This window comes from Colossoma macropomum, unplaced genomic scaffold (genome assembly GCF_904425465.1).
Source record: "Colossoma macropomum unplaced genomic scaffold, Colossoma_macropomum, whole genome shotgun sequence".
Classification (NCBI taxonomy): domain Eukaryota; kingdom Metazoa; phylum Chordata; class Actinopteri; order Characiformes; family Serrasalmidae; genus Colossoma; species Colossoma macropomum.
The window spans coordinates 31,842,928-31,865,758 of NW_023494804.1; the positions used below are offsets into that span (position 1 = coordinate 31,842,928).

The 22,831-nt window shown below is 38.3% G+C and overlaps 1 protein-coding gene across 1 annotated transcript; it reads right to left on the minus strand.

Annotated features, from left to right (window-relative positions):
* Positions 1 to 666: 666 nt before the first annotated feature.
* Positions 667 to 20,241, minus strand: ufm1 (ubiquitin-fold modifier 1). The gene is made up of 6 exons (XM_036595157.1): positions 19,988 to 20,241; positions 19,830 to 19,886; positions 12,142 to 12,199; positions 10,736 to 10,775; positions 6,122 to 6,154; positions 667 to 1,850 (listed from the first exon to the last, which is right to left on the minus strand). Coding segments are annotated over exons 1-6 (276 nt in total). The 5' UTR covers positions 19,990 to 20,241; the 3' UTR covers positions 667 to 1,764.
* Between the last annotated feature and the right edge of the window lie 2,590 nt (positions 20,242 to 22,831).

A 22,831-nucleotide genomic window follows, 5' to 3' on the forward strand; every position in this document is an offset into this window, starting at 1 on the left:
ATTTCATCAACAGCACATTTAATTTAACCAAATTAAGTATTGACCAAATCAGGTATTAGATGGTAACCACATAATACTGGGCGGACACTTTTTTTTCTATTTTCTCCCCAATTTGGTCGTGTTCAGTTCCACCCACTAGTTACATCTCCCCTGATCTCACCATACCACCAGCACCAGGAGGGTGAAGGCGAACACAGGCTTCCTCCAAGACGTGAAGCCAGCCACTGCATCTTTTCAAACTGCTGCTAACGCAACGTCATTGGACAGCGCATGGAGGAGAGCACTGTTAGTTCTGTTAGATCCGCTAACAGACCCCTGTGCTGGACAGCACAGCGCCGAGCAATGAGAGGAAGAGCAATCCTACCCATCCAGAGAGAGCGAGGTGAGGCCAGCTGTGCTCTCTAGGACTCCCAGCCACAGACAGCTGTATTGAGGAGAGGTTTCACACAAAATCAACTACTTACTGTATTAATGTTATTTGTATTTATTCTAATATTACAGATTTTCTGAACAAATCTAGGCTTATTGACCAGATAAATAGCTTTATAAAATCTACCAACATACCTGCCTGCCTGCCTACCCATATATCTTTTCCTTGATTTGGACTCTTTAACACTGTGTAAAAATAAAGATGTGCATTAGCAAATCACGTTTTTCCACACGATGAACAAGTAGGTTTTATTTATAGTTTTATTTGCCACAATATATTTGTCATACAGTGAAACAGAGCCAGTGTAGGGGGACTTTGACTTGCAGACAAAAGCCACTTTACAAAGAGAGACTGTTAGCTGTGTATAGCATTAGAATTGAATACTAAGGGAAAGAAAGATGTGTATTAGAAGAACCATTTTTCACACGATGACCAGTTTTTAGTTTTACGTTCCCTACTGTATTTGTCAAACAGTTCAAACTAGCCAAGGTGATCTTATGGGGAAACACCGTTACAGTACGAGCAGGCTTCTTCAGTTCATCACACAGACGTTTGCATTATTTACTGTATCTCCAACAGCCAGCGAACGGCATCCTAAGAACCGCCGTGGGCAAAATACAAGCCATGCAGCTTATAATGTGTCACTGGCATAAGATCTCCGTTTTTGACAGTTGTTTTTTTTTAAGCAGTGGAAAACTGGCAATCTTTCTTATGCCTTCTAGCCGTTATTCGGTTGTAAAGCTTAAACAAAACCCCCTGTAAACACCTTGCAGTTGGATGATGAAGCTAAAGCACTGTAAAATACAGAGGGTTTTGTCTTTGCCTGATAAACTGCAGTTTTGAAGAGGTTTCTGATATCAGTCCAGGTAGTTTTGGAGGTGAGGACAAGTGGATCGTTTGCAAAGAGCTGCAAAACAACTATAAAATAAAATCTGACCAAATGGCTAAAAGTCCAGATATACTGACCCAATGCAGACATGATTACTTCTAAAATACTGCAAATGAACATTTTACATCGAGAATGTAGTATAAAAAAATATACAACATTACAAAACTGTGGAAGATGTGACACAGCTAAAATTGCTAGGTGGCTAGAAGGACTTGTGGTCATTTGTAATAGTGGGCAAAGTGAAATATATTGCAAGCAAAGTGTCCAGAAAGCATAAATCAAAAGGCTGAGGGGGGGGCTGACTGTAGATGTCCACGAGGCAGGGAGATTTGTACCTGCTGCTGCTGCTGAGGCTGTTATGAGGCGCAGGTTTTGACAGCTCAGGGCCAGACAATAAATACACAGGCAGGTCAGTCATCTGAGGTGAAGAGCAATCTCAGAAGAGTCAGATACTCGTTGGACAGCGGCCTGCTCCGACTCTGTCTCGTGGAATGATGCGAAGCTCTGATCCGTGTTTTAGAAATACGTTTCCTGTGAAGTTACAGAGAAACAGTTATAATTCACAACCTGTTCTGAGAACACGGACTCCAGAAATCCACTAAAGAACCGGTTTCTGCACCGTGTGAGGGACTAAAACAGTCGCAAAAGCAAAACGCCACCTAGGAAAGCCTGAATGTTTCACCCAAAACAGATGCAAATATCACTGATCATCACTTTAAACTCTTAGTTATTGTTTAATTTCAAATTCACGTGTGAGTACAAGGCCAAACCAACACACATTGTAAGGGTGGGTTATATGGCAAAAATATAACATCACAGAACTTGACTTCTTTTTTTTTACATGATTTAGTTTTGTAAACAAGTTGGACCGATAAACTGCATCAGCAAAACAGCAGAAAATTCAAAGCTGATAAGAGAAACAAGTACAATGACTTTTTAAATCGAATGTCTATTTTAAATTTAAATCTATTTAACGATATTTACAAAGGAACAAACATTTGGTAAAAATAAATGTATAAAAAAATTAATAAGACAAGATAACGTCATAAAGGGCTGAATCTCACTACGCACTTTACACTGTAATTTTCCTGCAACTCCTCGTTGTCTATACTCATTGTACCTCAGACCACTCAGCGCCTGCTATCGTGTAAACATGACAACTGTCTCATATGCTATGTAAATAAGCAAATACATATACTTAATTTCTACTCTTATACTTAACATGTCTATTTTTATTTCTCTGCATAGTATATTTATGTGAAATTATATGTGTTGCTACTGAAACGCTGTAATGTCCCTTCGGGATCAATAAAAGTTTGTTCTTTTTCTTTCTTTCTTTCTTTCTTTCATTATTCTGTTTGCCTTTCTTGTTTTTTCTTTCATTATTCTGTTTGCCTTTCTTGTTTTCTTTCATTATTCTGTTTGCCTTTCTTTTTCTTTCTTTCTTTCTTTCTTTCATTATTCTGTTTGCCTTTCTTGTTTTCTTTCATTATTCTGTTTGCCTTTCTTGTTTTCTTTCATTATTCTGTTTGCCTTTCTTGTTTTCTTTCATTATTCTGTTTGCCTTTCTGTTTTTTTCATTATTCTGTTTGCCTTTCTTTTTCTTTCTTTCTTTCTTTCATTTGACTTTCTTTCTTTCATTTGCCTTTCTTTCTTTCATTTGCCTTTCTTTCTTTCATTTGCCTTTCTTTCTTTCTTTCTTTTTCTTTCATTTGCCTTTTTTGTTTTTTCTTTAATTATTCTGTTTGCCTTTCTTTCTTTCTTTCTATCTATCTATCTATCTATCTATCTATCTATCTATCTATCTATCTGTCTGTCTGTCTGTCTGTCTGTCTAAATGCTAACAGCTCGTTATTTCTACACTTTTTATTGGTGTTTGTTATTTATAGTAGCGCTGTGCATGGGGACTTGACAACTCTTAACTGTTCTAGGTCCCAGAATTTGAATACTGAAATCACAATTCGTTATGATGCATCGCAGAAATCCTGAACAAAATCCTTGAATACAAGCAAAAAGTAAAATTTTTAAATTTAAGAGTAAGAAAGAATATTATATTTTGCTATAATGAAACCTTAACATGAGCACTTAAATGAGCACAAGGCTAACTACACTAGCTGGGATTAGCCAGAGCTAAAAACAATAAAAGATATTTCTCTGTTCTGAAATGTTCCTTGAACTAACCAGCGTTCTACATTATCCACTGAGGAGACAAACTGTGTAGGAGACAAGTAATAATCACATCCACCACTGTATTGGTTAGTTCTAGTGTAGTTTTGTAAACAAGTTGGACCGATAAACTGCATCAGCAAAACAGCGGAAAATTCAAAGCTAATAAGAGAAACAAGTACAATGACTTTTTAAATCGAATGTCTATTTTAAATTTAAATCTATTTAACGATATTTACAAAGGAACAAACATTTGGTAAAAATAAATGTATAAAAAAATTAATAAGACAAGATAACGTCATAAAGGGCTGAATCTCACTACACACTTTACACTGTAATTTTCCTGCAGCTCCTCGTTGTCTATACTCATTGTACCTCAGACCACTCAGCGCCTGCTATCGTGTAAACATGACAACTGTCTCATATGCTATGTAAATAAGCAAATACATATACTTTATTTCTACTCTTATACTTAACATGTCTATTTTTATTTCTCTGCATAGTATATTTATGTGAAATTATATGTGTTGCTACTGAAACGCTGCAATGTCCCTTCGGGATCAATAAAGTTTGTTCTTTTTCTTTCTTTCTTTCTTTCTTTCTTTCATTATTCTGTTTGCAAAATTTTTAAATTTAAGAGTAAGAAAGAATATTATATTTTGCTATAATGAAACCTTAACATGAGCACTTAAATGAGCACAAGGCTAACTACACTAGCTGGGATTAGCCAGAGCTAAAAACAATAAAAGATATTTCTCTGTTCTGAAATGTTCCTTGAACTAACCAGCGTTCTACATTATCCACTGAGGAGACAAACTGTGTAGGAGACAAGTAATAATCACATCCACCACTGTATTGGTTAGTTCTAGTGTTAGCATTAGCTCATCTGAAGGGGCAGCCTCTGTTAGACAAATAGAGTAAACAAAAGATTTCCTTTGAGTGTTTCTGAATAACAAGACATGTTCATATGTGCAACTCTGTGAGCTGCTAAATTTACCTTAGTAAAAGTTTAAATGTTCTCTGTTATGATCGATTATTATTGGGGATGTTCACGGTTGCTTCAGTACTCTATTAACTGTTTGAGGTGCCAGTACTGGAATAATGAAATCACTGTTCCGGTACGCTGCATGTGCCTAGTTCACCTGATACATGCACTGTTCAATGTTTACAAGGACTGATCCAGATCTACTAAAAAAGCAAGATGTGATAATTTATCACAATAACATACACTCTCAGAAATAAAGGTACTAAACTGTCACTGGGGCAGTGCCCCTCTGGTCACTGGGGTGGATCCCTCAAGGCTCCATCTCAGTACCTTTAGTCAGGGAACATAACTGAACCATAATCCACTGAAATGATATGTTCTAAGCTGTACTGACTCCACACACCCCGTCTCGTCTCCAGGCTTTTATTTTACTGTTCTGTTTTAAAGCATTCAGTTATGAAAAGGTACAAATACGAACTTTTCACCTGGAAAAACTTATTTAAGGTTCACAATCAGACCTTAAAACCACTGTTGTACCTTTGAGGGAACATTTACACTGTTTGTAGCTTGGTGAACGAAAAATGTACCTAAACAGTATCTTTATTTCTAACAGTGAACTGTCTTATTGCCCACTTCTAAAACTTGCACACATCGCTGCTGTCAGAACAAAACTCCACATCTCCATTTTAATCCTTTTTAATTTTTGACATAATTCAAAAATGCCTGTTTCCTTTTACATTGTATGTAAATTTCATGATGAATCAACCCAAAGAAATGGACCAAAATTACTTGAAAAAAAAAGTCTGGTTCCATTGACTTACATTAAAAGTAAAGTATGTTTTTTCCTTCTCCTGTAAAGTTACCATCTGGGAGATACGAGGTTTTGTTCCGACAGCAGCGATACATTTAAATAGAATTTCAGTTCATACTGTTACAAAGTACATACTACTATAATAAATTCAAAGTACTATGAAAAGAAAAAATTGCATTTTAGATGACTTTGATAAAACATCCTTTTTAGCCTGAAGACAGCACAGCCTTGGAGGTGCTGCCCCACTAAATAAGTTAATGTTCCAATGAAGCAATTTCAAAACTCAATTTATGCCAACTGCTATTACATAATTGTGCTGAGCTCATAGGTCAATACATAAGAGACGGTAAGACTATAGAGATCCGAATAGTTACATCACTTCATGATTCGAGGGCAGGCTGCAGTATAAAATATGTAGAAAAGAATAAATTAGAATGGAAAACATCCGAAACGCAATCCTCCGAGAGGGACGTGATCTCATAACAAGGGGAAAAGACATATTGCGGTACGCCTGCTCACAGCGCATCATCAATATTCATTATCTAATATGTGAAATTTACATAGGAGGCCTCAAAGAGCAGCATTCTCTTGGAATATCGTCTTATCTGCCTAAACGGCTCTCGACAGCTAACACGGAGACTCATCCCCGGTGGACTAAACAGATATCCCCATCTGTTTTCATGAACTAGATTTTCATGAACAGTTATTCTCCGCCAAGTCTGAACCAAACAGATGAGGTTCAGAAGAAAGGCCGTTTCAATACAAGCTTGGGAAAGTACTTCGTCTGGTATTAGAAAACATGAAAGATTTCAGACTCAGCCGACAGAAGATGAGACGAACCTGCTGTCTGTGCTGGATTGATTCCGATGCCATCTGCACAAAGAGAAGAAAAAAAAAATCATTTGAAATACCATGACGGCAATTATGTGCACAAAACAGTGAAAGTGGAAAATAAACAATAAGTCAGGCAGATGAGCAAGCAAATGCAAAAAAAAACAAAAAACAAAAAAAAAACGCTGATGAACATCACACTCGAACGCTCGAACGCTGAGCAATCACACAGTGCAGCATGTTTATATCTGGTCTGCTCTCAAACAGACAAATGAGTCAGGTACAACTCCCTACAGTTATTATCTGTTCATCATTTAATATTAAATGATAAACTCCTAATGGACTCAGTAAGGCTTGAGTTATGTACAACCCCATACAGTTATTATCTGTTCATTATTAATCATAAAGGATTAAATCACTCAAATCCTACTTCTGAGTATCGCCCGGGAGTCTGGGTTAGTTTCGGCACTGAGTGTGGCTCAGAACAGCCTGCTTTGACAATGACCAACCACAATTTGGTACTTTGGAATTACTTCTAGAGGACAGGACATTGTTATTAACCTCTTCAACTCCTTGAAACTACCGGTGGATCCAAAACGCACAAAAACACATCATATTCTTCATAACTTTCATATTTCATAAGCTACATTCTAAAGGTGGGGGTCGTATGAGAACTGTAACTGTCTTCTTTCCAGCAAATAGCTGGGTAATATAATTTTAAACCCTTATTTCTTTTTTGTGAACATTTTTTTTATTTTCAATACTAAACAGAAACAAAATGCACAATGACAACAGATACAAATAAATGCTTTCCCCCCTGAACTCCCTCCCTCCAGTTACTCTATTGAAACCCTTATAATAGAAAAAGTGTCATAAGAACTCACAAAATTATTTTGTCTACTGAAAGTCGACCCATTTTTCCACAAATCTGGGCTATAAACTATAAACAGATGGCGTCTCTTCAGTGATCTGAAACGTCAACAGTCGATGAGGTAAGCATTTCGCTTTGTTGTAATGTAAATGCAGCATAATAACTTACGGTCGGGATATAATTTGAATGTTTTCAATCCAGCTCCTACTTCTTGCCCCAAAGGCATATTGTTATCACAGTGTTTAGTGCTGAAACTGCTTGCTATTTATTGCGGACTAGCTAACGAAGATAAACAAAAGTCTGTTTCACATCACACTGATAAAAACCAGTGCATGGAAACAAACATGGCAGTGTGGGTAGACAATTAAACCGCTGTTGTGATTAGTTGTGGCCATCTTAATAGTTTAATAATATTAATTAACAGTTGTTAATTAATATTATGATTAATAATTGCAGCCATTGAAGCATAAAATCAATATCAGTCAGTGACTATACCTCTGCAATTCTACTTCTTCTGTTTTAGCAAGACAGTCAAAATGGAATTTTCCGAATTAATTTCTTAGTTCTGAATGCAAAAAATCCACTTTAATGGCCTTCCACTTTGTAACTTCCCTCATACAACCCCATTTCCAAAAAGTTGGGATGCCGTGCAGAATGTAAATAAAAATAGGATGCAATGATATGCAAATCATGTAGACCGTATTTTGTTTAGGAAAATACTACAAAGACAACATAAATGCTGAAACTGAGAAATTTTATTGTTTTTTGAAAAATATATGCTCATTTTGATTTTGATGCCAGCAACACGTTTCCAAAAAAGTTGGGACGGGGGCCTGTTTACCACTGTGCTTCATCACCTCTTCTCTTAATAACACTCTGTAAGCGTTTGGGAACTGAGGAGACACTGCTGTAGTTTAGAAAGTGAAATGTTATCCTGTTCTTGCTTAACATAGGATTTCAGCTGCTCATCATTTTGGGGTCTGCTTTGTCATATTTTTCATTTCATAATGCACCAAATGTTATCAGTGGCTGACAGGTCTGAACTGCAGACAGGTCTGAACTGCAGACAGGTCTGAACTGCAGGCAGGTCAGTTCAGCACCCGGACTCCTAATACAGAGCCATGCTGCTGTAATACATGCAGAATGTGGTTTGTCATTGTCTTGCTGCAATAATCAAGCCCTTCCCTGAAAAAGACGTCGTCTGGATGGCAGCATATGTTGAAAAAACATGTATATATCATTCAGAATTAATGGTGCCTTCACAGATGTGCATGTCACCCATGCCATGCGCAGTAATGCCCCCCTATACCATCATGAATACTGGCTTTTGAACTGTGCATTCATAACAAGCTGAGTGGTCTTTAGTCCAGAGGACGCGGCGTCCATGATTTCCAAAAAGAATTTCAAATGTTGATTCGTCGGACCACGGGACACTTTTCCACTTCACCTCAGTCCATTTTAAATGAGCTCAGGCCCAGAGAAGATGGCAGCGTTTCTGGATCCTGTTTATATGTGGCTTTCTTCTTTGTGTTTTAGAGTTTTAACTTGCATTTGTGGATGCAGCGATGAACTGTTTTCACAGACAGTGGTTTTCAGAAGTGTTCCTGAGGCCATGCAGTGATTTTTTAATGATATTATGTACCGTAGATGATGAAAAGCAGAAGTTCTTTGCTATTTTACATTGAGAAACATTATTCCTGAATTGTATTTGCTTGCGCAGAGTGGTGAACCCCTCCCCATCTTTACTTCTGAAAGACTCCGCCTCTCTGAGGTGCTTTTTTATGCCCCATCATGTTACTGACCTGTTGCCAATAACCACCAGGCGTTTTTTAGCATTACACAACTTTACCAGCTTTTTGTTGCCCCCCATCCCAACTTATTTGGAATGTGTTGTTGGCATCAAATTCAAAATGGGCAAAAACAATTAAATTTCTCAGTTTCAACATTTGATATGTTGTCTTTATACTATTTTCAATTAAATAAACGGTTTAAATGATTTCCACATCATTGCATTTTGTTTTTATTTACATTTTGCAAGCGTCCCAACTTGACCATAAGTGGGGAAAAAAAAGATCTACCATGTGCTGCTACAGAATGCTCTGAAGACAGGCAACAGTAAAAGAAAACGTGTTCAAAGAAAAAAGATCGCGAGACAAATGTTATTACTTTTGTTCATCTTAAAGTTGTGAATGGTACACTTTTAGACATTTGAATCACCCTTCGTGATTAACAAGCATGACAGAGGAAAGTATCAGCAATTGATGACACAATCATTATTTGGCTCAAGCCTATTCTTTGCTTAAGTGTAGGGGTGGGCAATATTAAACAAAATTGTATATTACAATACTTAACGGCATTTCCACGATATGTATCATGGTATTTTGACACATAACATACATTAGTAATGTCATATTTAAAAACTGCTGTCAAAAAATGTGACTGCACTGATTATTATTCAATATTTTATATGCTGCACTGCAATAAATCCAATCTAATTATGCTCTCTTGATAATGAAACAGTACTGATGATAACTAGGATGTGCTCAGAAAAGCATACTGTGCATCAGACTTACAAAATTATCACTGTAATGATAAAATATTGTCACACTGCCCACTCCTACTCAAGTGCACTTTTTTCCTATGTTTCTGTTTGTGTTTAAATAGCGTAGCATATCAAACACAGTGAGATATTTGGCTAATTGGAAGGTTTTTGACCAGACTGCACATTTGCCATTTCTTGCACTCTTAATGGTAAACTACCATCGCGTACATCAGGCGTGTCAAACTGGGTTCCTTCTGGGTCACAGCTCTGCAGAGCTTTTTTCTCTGTTTTATTCCTCCTATAATGCTCCGAATTCAATTCACAAAAGTCTTACCAATCAGCTGAGGAGCTGACTCAGGTGTATTTAACGAGGCAGAGTGCTGAGGTAAGCAGTGCTGCTGCCCACCAGGACTGAAATCTGAAATAAGGCCTACATCCACTTTTAAATGAATGAAGCACCATCAGACCGCAGACCAACAGCACAGGAAGTTGGAAAATTCCCAGCTGGTGTTCCCAGTCCTCACATAGGGTTAGGCTAAGTTTGCATTAAGATTGCGCTTGTGGTAATATAAATCCCTGCCCACTGCTTACGTTATTAGGGTTCCCGGCAGAATCCCTCTTCTCCAAGCCCCAGGTGGCTGACGTAGTTGTCTTTGCTCTCCTCTTGGCTAAGAGAAGGATCCTTCTTGGGTGGAAATCTACCACCCCGCCCTCACATGCTCTATGGCTGACTGATGTCATGTTTTTCCTGGACTTGGAGAAGATTAAATTTAGCCTGAGAGGTACTGCAGACATGTTTGACCAGATGTGGCAACCATTAGTTTCCTATTTTAAATGTTTGCCTAACTTAAACACTGATTAGAGGACGTCCTTATTTCATTTTTATTTATTTTTTTTCTGTTCTTATGTACCGATTAATTTATATAATTATTTTATATAATTTATTTATTCATTTATATTTATTAATTTGTCTAGCATTATTAATCTTTATTTTATTTATTTACTTTTTAAGTTGGGGAGAGGCAGGCAGAGCCTGTGGGTGGGCGGTGGGTGGTTTTTGGTGTGTGGGGGGGGGGTTCAGGGATCCAGAGGATGGGGGAGGGAGTAGGGAATTGATATTGCTGTAATGTTTGACGCAGATGAATAAAAAGGACCAAAAAAAAAAAACCACAAACACAAGGAAAAGGAAACATGATCCATCTCTACTCACCATTCGTGATAATGGCGCTGGTAGCGGCAGGCACTCTAAACTTTAAAGGAGAGAGAGAAAGAGATACAAACAGTCACACTCAACTGAAAACTAAGGACACACACTTGCATCAGGCCACACAAGATACATATCAACTCTGAGCCCTAAGTATCAGCCTCTCCCAGACAGAGCAATGGCTTTCCACTAGCACTTGTGTTTATTGCAGGTAATTTGAGGTCTCCCTTTGGCAGATTTAGACAGCTGAAAGCGAGAGGGAAAGGACAAAAGAGGCTGAAGTGGGCTGAAATGACAGAGAGACAGGGAGAGAGAGAAAGGCGCTGGAGAGACTGAACTCAGTTGGGGTTTGGGAAAAACACACCAGAAGTCACGATGACATTTCTGCAAAAGCAGCAGCGCAACGAGGGGATGCGAGGCGGCCGCCTGCTGTCATCAAAAATCAATTACTGCCACTCGTGCTGAATCCGAATTAGAGGACTGGGCCAAGCAAATGCATAGTCATGTGTGGAGGGTGTGTGTTTACTTTGGGGAACTTTCAACGTATGCTTTTCTTTCACAGGTGAAAAAGCAAAATCCTCGGTCCATCATTCCACAGGGACTCAAGTGAGGCAGCTAGAGAGAGAGAATGAGTGAAAGAACAAATTTTCAAAGCTTTCTCTGACAACACAATGGATATTTGAGGGCTTAAAATGCAGAGAAATGCAGACTTTTTTTAAAAACTATCCATCATTTTCCACTCTCTCCATTCCTCACTTTACCCCAGAAGCCTATTATTGTCCTGTCAACCTTGGCATTTTATTCAAGAAGGACTGAGGAGAATTAATCTGAAGGAAGCACTCCTAAGTTTGGCGAGGCATACATTCAGTACTGCAGAAGAAAAAAACACCGCTAGACACAATCATCAGGCTTTGCGGTATTTCGAAACGTTACAGAACGTTACAAAATGAGTGCGATCCTTCACTCTGGCTGCCCATTATGGGCCTTTCACACTCTCAGCGGAGAGAGAAGAACGCTATTGAGAGCAGCGCTGCACCACCTGTTCCCAATGAGACAGGAAGGCATTTAGAAAGAATAGCAAAGACTGAAAAGCAACAAAAAAGAGAGAAAAAAAAAGGACAAATAAGGCACAAAAAATGAAACTTACACACACATAGCAATCAATTCAGTGTATACAAGATATAAAGTGACTATTAGGCTATTAGCCTGAAGCTCACTGCACATAGAACTGTTTATCTCATTTCAGTGTGACTGACTAATGTGAAAATGAGGCCACGGATCATTACAGGGACAGATGGGGTAATGTCAACACTCCAAGCAAGCTCACCGAAAAATAAGCGAAACCTCTTTTTAAACAGTTTCATCAAAACACACAGGTTACATTTTGCAATTATGGTCCACAATAGCCTCACCTCTTCCGCTGCGAACTTCAGCACCGCTGTGAAAGGCGTGCTTTCGGGCACACTTAATCTGAAACACAGTGAAAGATGAAAGCAAATCAGCTGAAGCGCTAAGATAATAAGGAGTGATCAGATCTCTTCCTACAGTATCATTAAAATGATCAGCCCATGCTTCATTTGAAGAACAGAATAGCTCAAAGCCAAAGACACAGCAGGCAGCAAAGAAAACAAAAGACAAAAGGCAAAAGACATTTTAAAGGAAGCTAAATCTGTAGATAGACTATCAAAAAAAAACAAAAAAACAAAACAAAAAACCAAAAAAAACTTTTCAGTGACTAAGAACTCGTTTGCCAAATCCAGTCAGTGCATGTTGATTTATATTCAATTCAAATGTCCATCTGGCGTCTCTGCTTGAGGATTGTCCTAGTCCTAATTTGTGCCATTCGCTCACCCATTCCCCAAAATAAGACATCTTAAATCATTTATATCTTAAACCAAAGCTTTCATGTCACTGTTTATCAGTGAGAACATCTTTCTTACACTTTTTAAAACAGCATTTTTAAGGCCATGTTCACTAATTGGCAGGATTTATCGGCTGAAATGAACCCTTGGGTGAAAATGCTGCAATGTAGAAGAATTGTTTATTGCAATCATTAGCAAATAATAAATTATTCATTTATTTATTGAATATTGACATTTTATGTTATAATTTGTGGCCATTTTATGAAGGCAATTAGCCTTCCGAGGTCATGCGTTACATTGATTTTACACTTCGTGCCTAACAACATCCCTTAACGCAAGTAAAACCCACAAGCACAGTTACTTATTAGGGTACAGAGGACAACAAAGTTCAGTGTAGATTCCAGTTAGTGTTGCAAAACACTGCCTAATCAAGTCTTTTCAAATCCTTTCAAGCCATACGAGTTTTGTTTACAACTACTGGTTTGAAGCCAATGTGTCAGTGTGAACCAACAGAGAGCCAGAACTCATAAAACAAAGTCTCATTTAGTGATAGAATGAAATGAAAACTTTTTGCCGAAACCAAAACTGAAATTCAGTACATGCTGGGTGGAAAACCGTAACTAAAAAACTGACAGTAAAAGCACATAATCTTACTAAACTGATTACGGTATGTAGGAAAATCCAAAATTCTCAACAACAGGTCATGCAAAAAATTGCCTTTTTTGTTTCACTTTGGTGCTGTTGTTTGTGATCTTTATCATTCAAAAACTGTGGACTTTCTGCTTTCCTTTCTGTTTGTGTTGTCTGGCTGTATTCTGCGTACCGAGCACTGCACCCCCTCTTAATACTCTGTATGAACAGTAATTAAAAATGGCTTGTTTGATGTCCTTTAGCCGTGAAATGGCTCAAACCAGTGCAAGGGAGTAAATGATTGAATGTCTTTTTCTTGGTCCGTTCAAAATGTTTATGACGAGAGTTTATGAACACTTGCGGCCTACAGACACTTGCCACGCTTAATATAGTCAGACGTTGCGAAGACATTTAGCTTAAGGATGCTCCGTCTACGAGTTTATTGTAAAGAGATTTCTGATTCAGTTTTAACTGCAACACTATGGATTAAACTGTCAGGTCTGGATGTGGTAAAAATATCATTGATTGTCAACTAACAGGCCTTTTCTCCCCTTAATCATCATCTTTTCTACAAAATACCAGGTTACACTGTTGGATGGGCTCAAGTGCCTCAATATTTATTGAGAGAGAAATTAACTCCCACGTTTACTGTCATGCTGCTTCTTTATTATGCATTTTACAAGAAGAACTGTGCACATGCAGGATGGAGCGCAAAAGGAGCTTTCAGTAATTTGGTTCTGCAGTTAAAAATTCTATCAGTGATTCCTGAATTTGCTCTGCGATTGCACTTGTTTACAAAAAACATGAGTACATCTCTGCTGATGATGCAAGTGCAGCTTACTTCTCAGGACAAGACTCAAAGAAAATCTAAAAACATAACTCAGAAAAAAGGAAAGAAATAACTACTTTTTAACAAGTAAATGCACTAGAACGTTTCCACTTTGGGGAACTGCAGGGATTTCATTTATTAGGTGGATTTTGTTGTATTAATGTTCGCTTTTATCTAGTGGACTATTCGGTTTAGGCCGAATCCCATTTCGCCCCTCGCCCCTACCACTCAGCCCTTAGCCCTCTGTTTTGCGCGTTCACATCTAGGTGTAGGGTGTCCCGATTCTTGTTGAGATAGAGGGGTAGGGTGAAGTGTTAGGGCTACACGAGACTCCAAACAGAGTGTTATGAGAAAAAAAGAAAAAACGGTGAGACGGCTGAACAAGAGACCAAAGAAACCCACAAATTTGAGAATTTTCTCTGTTAAAAATTACGATAACCACTGTATTATCTCAGTTTAATGTCGTTTCAATGTATTATGGTTCTTTTCTTCATAACAAGTATAAAAGAAATCGCTAATAGCATGCTAATGTAGCTAACCTTATTGTTCCACCTTACATAGTCCAGCAGTTCTGACGCCTGAAGCGCCAGAATGTAACCGCTGCTCCATTTAAGGTGGACTTCATTCCTGCTAGTGTCTCCCATGACTCACCCAACTGAGAGACAATGCAGTGACAGGAACGTTGTAGGACACAGATTTTCCATATCCTGTGTGCTTGACACTTGCACACAATATATAAATAACAATTTCAACAAAAGAAGCTCATTATCAAAATCTGGTAGTCTTTATGCCAATCATTAATCATAAACAGAGCAAGAAAGTCAGTAGTGTCAGTAGTGCAGTCACTGCTTCACTCTTTAGAAGCAAGTCTCAAGGTAATATTTACAGGGGGGTGTCTATGTTTTTTAGAGTGAAGCCTTTGTTCAAAAGCTTTAAGTCAAATGCTGAAAACTTACCCTGTATTTCAACACGGAGTGTGTTTACATGCATTTAATAATCCAATAACTGCAGAAAACCAGATTTTCTCAGTAATCCGATTAACACGTTTACTCTTGAGTAATCAGATAAGGGGGAAACTCCAGGTCTACATGAGTGAGACAGTAATCAGATTTCTGCTTTGCAACCAGCCAATAAACTCACAGAAGAAGACGTGATGTAAACGTAATGTAATTTCATGCCGAAAAACATGAACGAGACGAGAAACGTGACGCAGTGCCCTTATTTTTGATACTGTTAGCTGTGGAGCCCTGAGCTTGCTAACTAGCAAACCAGGTTTTTGGCCACACCAACCACTACTACCAGCAGAGTAATGAAGCTGCTGCCATTCTGAGGACCGAATCAGAGAGTGCCTTCAATTTGCCGTGCTTTGTCAATGATTCACCTGCAAGACGCGACAGAAGCCGAGAGACGAGAGACACACAGACCTTTAATTCAGTGTTTTCACTCCAGGCTTGGAGCCGCTGCACTGTACAGTTCAGTGTTTCTCTCTGCTGTTCACCTCGTTCAGCTCAAGAAGGGATTAATTAGCTAATAATATCAGGTATTTTAACCAGGAAACCACAGTTATGCAGTGCAGGGGTTTCAGAACTGGAGCTGAACTCTGAACTAACTGCACTAGCAAACTTACAGAATCACGTCTGTCGAAACACGACGTCGTTTTTTGACCCACAACATTCAGTCTGATATTTAACGCTTATGTTTCTCCGTTCAAACGTCATTTAAATCTCCAGAAACAGAGAGTGAAGTTATACCGGCGGTCTGCAGCTCCGTTAGGGGGACGACTGTTTATCTCTCGGCTGTTAACATCAGCTAAAGTGATCTAAAGGCTGGCATTGATCACATCTGTGTTAATTAGCTGATGTCGTTACCCTCCTATGATGACAGTGTTTTCTCCTTTACCCACCCTGACGTGAAGAGCCGGTGGGCTTCTGTGCTTTTAAATGCTGTGAGAGACTCCAGAATAGGGAGAGGGGCTGAGTATGAGGCATAATAAAGGATCGCATGTATGAGGATCGCAGCCTATTTTATCAACTTTGTCGAGGAACTTTTTTCTCTTCCAAAATGAGGTGATTAATTTTAGCCATCTTCCATCTCTAGTTACGTTCGTGTGGAGCAGCAAAGCCAGAAATTCGGTCCCAAATATGGCGACCACAACAGGAAAATCACGTGACTGAAACCCTCGGATAACAGATGGAGTAATCTGCTACACAAATCCCAGATTGAACAGAGCAAATTTAATGTTGTAGCTTCAAATTTTAAATATTTTAAAGCATTTTATGACTAAACTGTTAAGGCTAATTAACAATTCCTCCAGAAATTGCACTGTAAGCATGGGCAAGTTACAATGCTTTCTGGGTAAGTTCTATTACTGAAGTCATTTATGTTGACCGTCATGTAAAAACATCACACGAGTTGATACAGTAATAAACTGGCTCTTAATATGACAGAGATTTACTCAAGGAAAAATAATGATGGACATGTTAAAAACAGTTCTTACACTGAGCATTAGCCTGCAGATTCTCTCCCGCTTACAAGTAGACATAACCCACCAAGGTCAAAATTCAAGTGCTTAGCATCCATTTTTACTTGAGAAACTGACGACTCATGAATAAAAGAAAATGAAATCATTCATTCTGATGGAAAAAAATCTGAGGCTACACTTAATACCGTAGTTTATACCTCTGCTCATACACATTAATCTCATATGGATGAATGTGAAGTGTGCTGTGTCTGTCTAAAGTTAAGAAAGCTAAGTGAGAAGCTCAGAGCTACACTTTTACTTAACTTTACTGCAAATTTCTCAAGAGACTTGTAATGCAAATCAAAAGCCTGTCTAGAGGCTTGAATGAGAAACGATTGCAGATTATGTGCAATGGCAAACGGAAGTATAAAAATGAATGTTTTCCTGAGGTAAGAGAGCCTGAGATGAGTTTTATGTAAGAGGACAAGAGCTGAGGAAGCTCACTAGCTTGAAAACAACACCATCAGAAGTCCATGTAAAATGTTATTAAAGTAGTTGTCAAGTAAGAATGTTCTCGTAGAATTCAGAATCTGTTCTGCAAAAATGAGAGGGAGAGAGAGATAAGAAAGACAGAGAGAGGAGAGAAGAGAGAAGGGTAGAGTAAACTAGCTAACGTTAAGTTAGACAGATTTTACAGTTTAAAAGAACCTTCGCTACATAACATTATTTTATATTTACATGAACATTTATCAATGTTAATGGCCAATTAATATTATTATTATTATTATTATTATTATATCTCATGAAATAATGGTCCAGCTAACCTAACAATAACGCAAAGTTTTAATTTCTGTACTGTCAAAAAAACAAAGAAAAAAAAAAAAAGTGCATGTGTGTGTGTGTGTGTGTATATATATATATATATACATATACTATATATAACATATAATATATATACATACATATATATATATAAAAAATGTGTTCAGATGTAACCCCTTTTTTTTTTTTAAACCACCAACATTTGATTAGTAACTGCAATTTAATCAATCATGCAACTCTGTTATTGTTCTGCATTAAAATATTCCTGATTCAATTTTCCGATGAGTTTGTTGAAATACTTCCCCAAGAAGAGGAAGATGCCTGACGAGGAAGACAGTAAATATAGCGCTGCAATCTATATGCAGTGGGTCAAAGAGGCCATATGTATAAATAGATGTAAATAAACATGTTCGAAAGTTTGTAGTGTAGTATCACTTTACTTCATATCTTACGCGATATTTTCTAGGTTGAGAACCTTTTGATATGCATCCCAACCCAGCACGGGGCAGAGGGACGTAAGTGAACTGGGCCTTCTTCTTACTTTGTAGCTAAAACTGGATATGAATGTGATACACTACGAAACGACACACTACACAGCTGCACGCGGCCACTCACACAAACATCTACAGGTACAAAGAGTCATGTGCAGAGCTGAGCAAAGCTACAGTTTGTTTTGAGAGTAAAAATAAATGCCAAAAAACGATTCTGCTACCACACATGCTTAAAAACTTCTGAATTAGCTACATGGCTGTCCAATAATCAAACATACCTGCTGCCCTTTAGGCAGGTCAGAGCACCAAGGCTATGTTCACATTACCAGGTTGAAGTGGCACAAATCCGATTTTTTGCCCTAATGTGACTCAGATCTGATGTTTTCAGGGCTGTGTGAACACGCAAATCTGATCTTTTTAAATCCGACCTGAGCCACCTTCGTATGTGGTCCTAGATCAGATAAGTATCCGATTAATGTGAGTGTTCAGATCGGAATTCATGTGCTTTTTTCCACTGCGCGTGCCATTTCAGGGCGGTCAACATCGCTGCTGGACTGCATTCAGTACCATTACAGAGCGACAGTTTAAGAAAGATACTGTCCAAAATTACACTATTTCAGGAATATTACACTCAGAAAGTGGGACAGGATTATATAACGGAGGGAACGCAGTGATCCACACTCATGTCTGTGTGATGTTTGTGTGGATGTGGCCGTGTGGTTAATGAGGCACAGAGAACCTGTTGATGTGATTTGGTGTGTGTTTTTCCTCTGGTTTTATATTAAGCTTTTTTCATTTAACAGTCTATTCAGGGGATCTTAACTTTATGTATTAGTTTATTTACAGTGATGGTTAAAGCTTTGTAGCTCAGTAAGTTATATCATTCCTTAATCCGTGTAGATATTCATAATAGATCAACGTTAGCACCTTCTTACATGAAGCTGAAGTCAACATCTTATTCGCCAGCTCCTTGTTTGAATTGTCCCGTTCCACCTTAAATGGTGCAGTAGTCACTTTCCGGTGCCTGAAGCTGCACCATTTAAGGTGGAATGGGAAAATTTGTACAATAAACCGGCGAATAGGAAGCCAACTTCAGCTCTGCCCTTCTCACTGTATTTTGGGGTGTTTGTTTTATTTATTTATTCTTGTTTTTTTTTGTGTATTAAGATTAGAAGTGATTCACACATTGATGGATTTGCTGATGTGTGTCTGATTATGTTTCTCGAGCTAAACTTTTAACGTCAGGTCCAGACTGAATACTGTCCTGCTGATCCGGACGTCTAATTATCACAATCAGTTATTTAAGTAATAAAAGCTACCGAGAGCAGATCCGTGCAGCCTGGATTAATCTATATCTGAGAATATAACAAAACAGATTAGGTGAAAATCGGTCGAGTAATACGGAAGATGTGGCTGATTTAATCCTGAGACTCTTCGTCTCTCAATACAAGTGAATATGTTCACACGCGGATCTTGACCGCTCCAACATGGCGGACGCGCAGACGTATCGCCTCAGATAGAGAACAACAGACAACGCGGCATCCAGATATGTATACATATGGTTTAAACGCTATGCTCCATTTTGACAAGTAACAAGCTGTTACTTGTCAAAACGTGTAGCTTGTCACGACATTGCAACGCACGTATGCACGCTAACATACTTACTGTTGGAGCCCCTTTTAAAAGAAAACGCTTTTAAAAGCGAGGTGACTCTTTCAAACACTACCTAACTGCCACCTTATCATAACGGCTCTGCTGTCAATAAAGAAATAAACAAGCCTGTAAGCTGTAAACAGCTGGTCAGATGGTCAGTCAGTCAGAGGAGCCGTCCTGTTAGAGACGTTAGAGGCCGAATGAGAGCTTTCACAGTTAATAAATGTGGTCGAAAAGCGAATAATCATGTTATTAAGTCAAACAAACGACTACAAGGACAAAAGTAAAGCCTCCCTTGTTGACTAAATCAGACAGAAGCTGTGAAAACCCAACAGTGGGATCTGCTACTCACACTTTGTACGGTAACCGGGGATCCGACGTCAGCGTGATTTTGAACGTTACTTTCGACCTGAGACATTAAACACACACACATTCATTAGATCATGTAGTTGGCACAGTAAATAACATCTGAATTCAGCTTGTTAAGGCAGATAAACCAGGCTTAGTTACATGTTTTAAGGCGGAGAAGCCGAACCGCTCACTGTTTACACCGAGCAGGAAAAGCAGCGAGGAGGACCTGATGGAACACGTCATCCATTCAGAGAGCGGAGAGAGTTTGGTTCGTTTTTATTTCTCCACCCTTCTCACGTATCATTTCAACCCCCACTTCGTGAACTGATTCACAGTCAATCTAACTAAAAACAATTTAAACGCATTAAAACATTCGACGGTAAATAGGTTAAATACCCGCAGCCGCTGTAGTTACAGTCAGGCGAGTTCCACTGGTGCCTATGTGCTACCGTAAATGTCAGTGTAAAAGCCCCGTAGTGATTTTGACAGACTGCGATTCCAGGGAAAGTCGACTGAGTTGTTTATAAAGCGTTATCAAGCGTTTTTTGTTAAAATTTGTCAAAACTTTTTTTTTTATCCTTTTACAAGGTAGTAAGACAGCTGCAGCACATTATTACATCCCACAAGCTTCTGCACTACAGAGCTGCATTAGTAAACCGCTGATGCAGCACTGCAGTGCTCTCCGACAGGCTGTGGTGTTATTACGGTTTAATAAATATGCCACTCAATGTACAAACATTCAAATATAAATATTACAATATATGTCAAAATAAATATTTTATATAAATGTGTTGTAAGAGTGATGAATCAAGGACAGCACAACAAACTGTTTGATAGAAATTTATTAATGTAATAATAATAATAATAATAATAATAATAATATGATGCTCGTGATAAAGCTTAATAGTAACAAAGGAAACTATAAGTACTAATTTAATATCATAGAAGACAATGAGTGCGTTTACATGCACTCAATAATCCAATCATAATCAGATTTCTGCAGTTATCTGATTATTCAAATGGTCATGCAAATACCATACTCCGATCAAGAAATCCAATTAAGAAATCCCATAAAGAGGCTGGATTTTAGCTTAGTAATCAGATTTCTCAGTACATGTAAACTCTTACTCTGATTTCTTTCACATTTCTCAGTCTGCGCATGCGCGAGAACCAAGAAACCTGAGAGAAAGAGTCTCTCTACGTTTTCTGTATTTTACAGAAGGTGTTTGTAGGTCAGTATCTGCAGATCTAAGATCATAAACAGACAGACGTAATCAGAGCTTTAAGGTCATTTAGAGCCTTAAAAATAGCAGCAGAGCTTTAAAATCTGTCCTGAATGATACAGGCAGCCAGTGCAGCTCTTTTAAAATGGGACTGATCTGATCTCTCTGTGCTGTTTTTGTTAGGATGCTGATGCATTTGGTATTTTGTATGAGTTGTAAGGGACGTATTGTTTTCTTAGTAAGTCCAGTAAGAAGGTCATTACAGTGATCAACTCTGCGTCGCTCTGAGAGAGAAAAGGCTGAACTTTAGTGATATTTCTCAAATGATAAAAAGCTACTTTAGTGACTGTGTTTACATGCAGATAAAACAGAGCTCAGAGTCTAAGATCACACCCAGGTTTCGTACTTCAGGTTTGGTATATGAAGCTAAAGTGCTGAACTTCTAAAGCATTTTTCTCTGAGTTTCAGTACCAAGGATCAGGTTCTCAGTTTTTTCCTGATTTCATTATTTTGTATTGTATTGTTTTATTCACAAAATGCAAGTTGTAAAGAACTGCGGCTGTAATTTGTTATTACAGTAAAAAAGTTGAATGGATGAAATGTTTCTTATGCAGTTTTGTTTCTAAATCTGTATTGTTTCTGGATACGTATACATATGAACTGCATTGAATATTGAAGCGTATTCTTTACTGTAAAATCATAAATACATTGAACATACATTTGTCTTATAATGTATGTCAGTCACAGTGTCTTGTGAACACATCTTTGAAGACTTTGCTCAAGAATAATAATAAAACTGATGCACATGCCACTTAAAAACTCAGGATAAGTGGCCTAGAAAATGTGTGTGTGTGTGTATGTGTGTGTGTGTGTGCGTGTGTGTGTGTGTGTGTGTATGTATTCGCCTTAGCTTATACTTTTTTCTAGTAAAAATGGATGATCAACTCTTTTGAACTCTTTTTTATTTACACATAAAATAAATGTGTGGGCCCCCTAAATATGACATTGACCTCCAAATGTTCAGAACGTGGCCCTGTTGGTTAGTACTGCATTCCACTTTCCTCCCTATCAAGTTTTGGGCCAGAGCTAATTGACATGGTGCTATGCATTGTTGGAGGTGGTGATTTTTTGTGTGCCTTATCTTGCATTTAGAAGGTTGCACCCCACTAAAAAAAATCTTTAAAAACTCAAAAAAACTGGTTAGTTTAAGTAATACCAGAAAACTGGTAACTGCTAACCCAACCAGTGTTTACAGAATGACACTCCTTTAGCCTTGTCTATCAAATACAGCCCATAATATACACTACAATAGTCTTCACAACAGCCAGTGTTACGCACCTCATACGCTAAACGAAGGAACCACCCCTTGGCACTTGTGAAAGATCCTATTTAGGGTACTAAGTTCTATATTTTCTCTCTTTTTTTGGCAGCTTGAAATCATCTACAGTAAGTTGCTCGTGTCTCTGAACTGCTGTCACTCCTGATGCCGTGAAAAGAGCATCAGTGGGAGTGGAGCTTCACAGGCAGCTGAGCTACTGTCAGTAAGAGAGACTGGAAGCTGGAGTCTAATGAGTCATACTCGGAGGGCAAGCCCTGCTGCCAGCACATCACGGCTTAGAGCCAGGAGCCTCCCTGGAGGCAGAGGAGGGAGCTGAAAAGAACAGACTACTCATAGTTCTTTAAACTCACATCTACTGGGCACTGAGAGTTGCGCAATAGCTATAGATTTGTCCCAGGCTTATTGTGCAAGTTTATTATTTGATAAGAAGTGGGAGTGACT

What these genes read in the sequence shown, in the direction of transcription:
- ufm1 (XM_036595157.1), bottom strand. An exon ending in CCCCGGTTACCGTACAAAGT is followed by an intron (nt 12,200 to 19,829) that starts GTGAGTAGCAGA and finishes ACTGTGTTTCAG; the next exon opens with ATTAAGTGTGCCCGAAAGCA. An exon ending in CAGCGCCATTATCACGAATG is followed by an intron (nt 6,155 to 10,735) that starts GTGAGTAGAGAT and finishes CTCTTTGTGCAG; the next exon opens with ATGGCATCGGAATCAATCCA.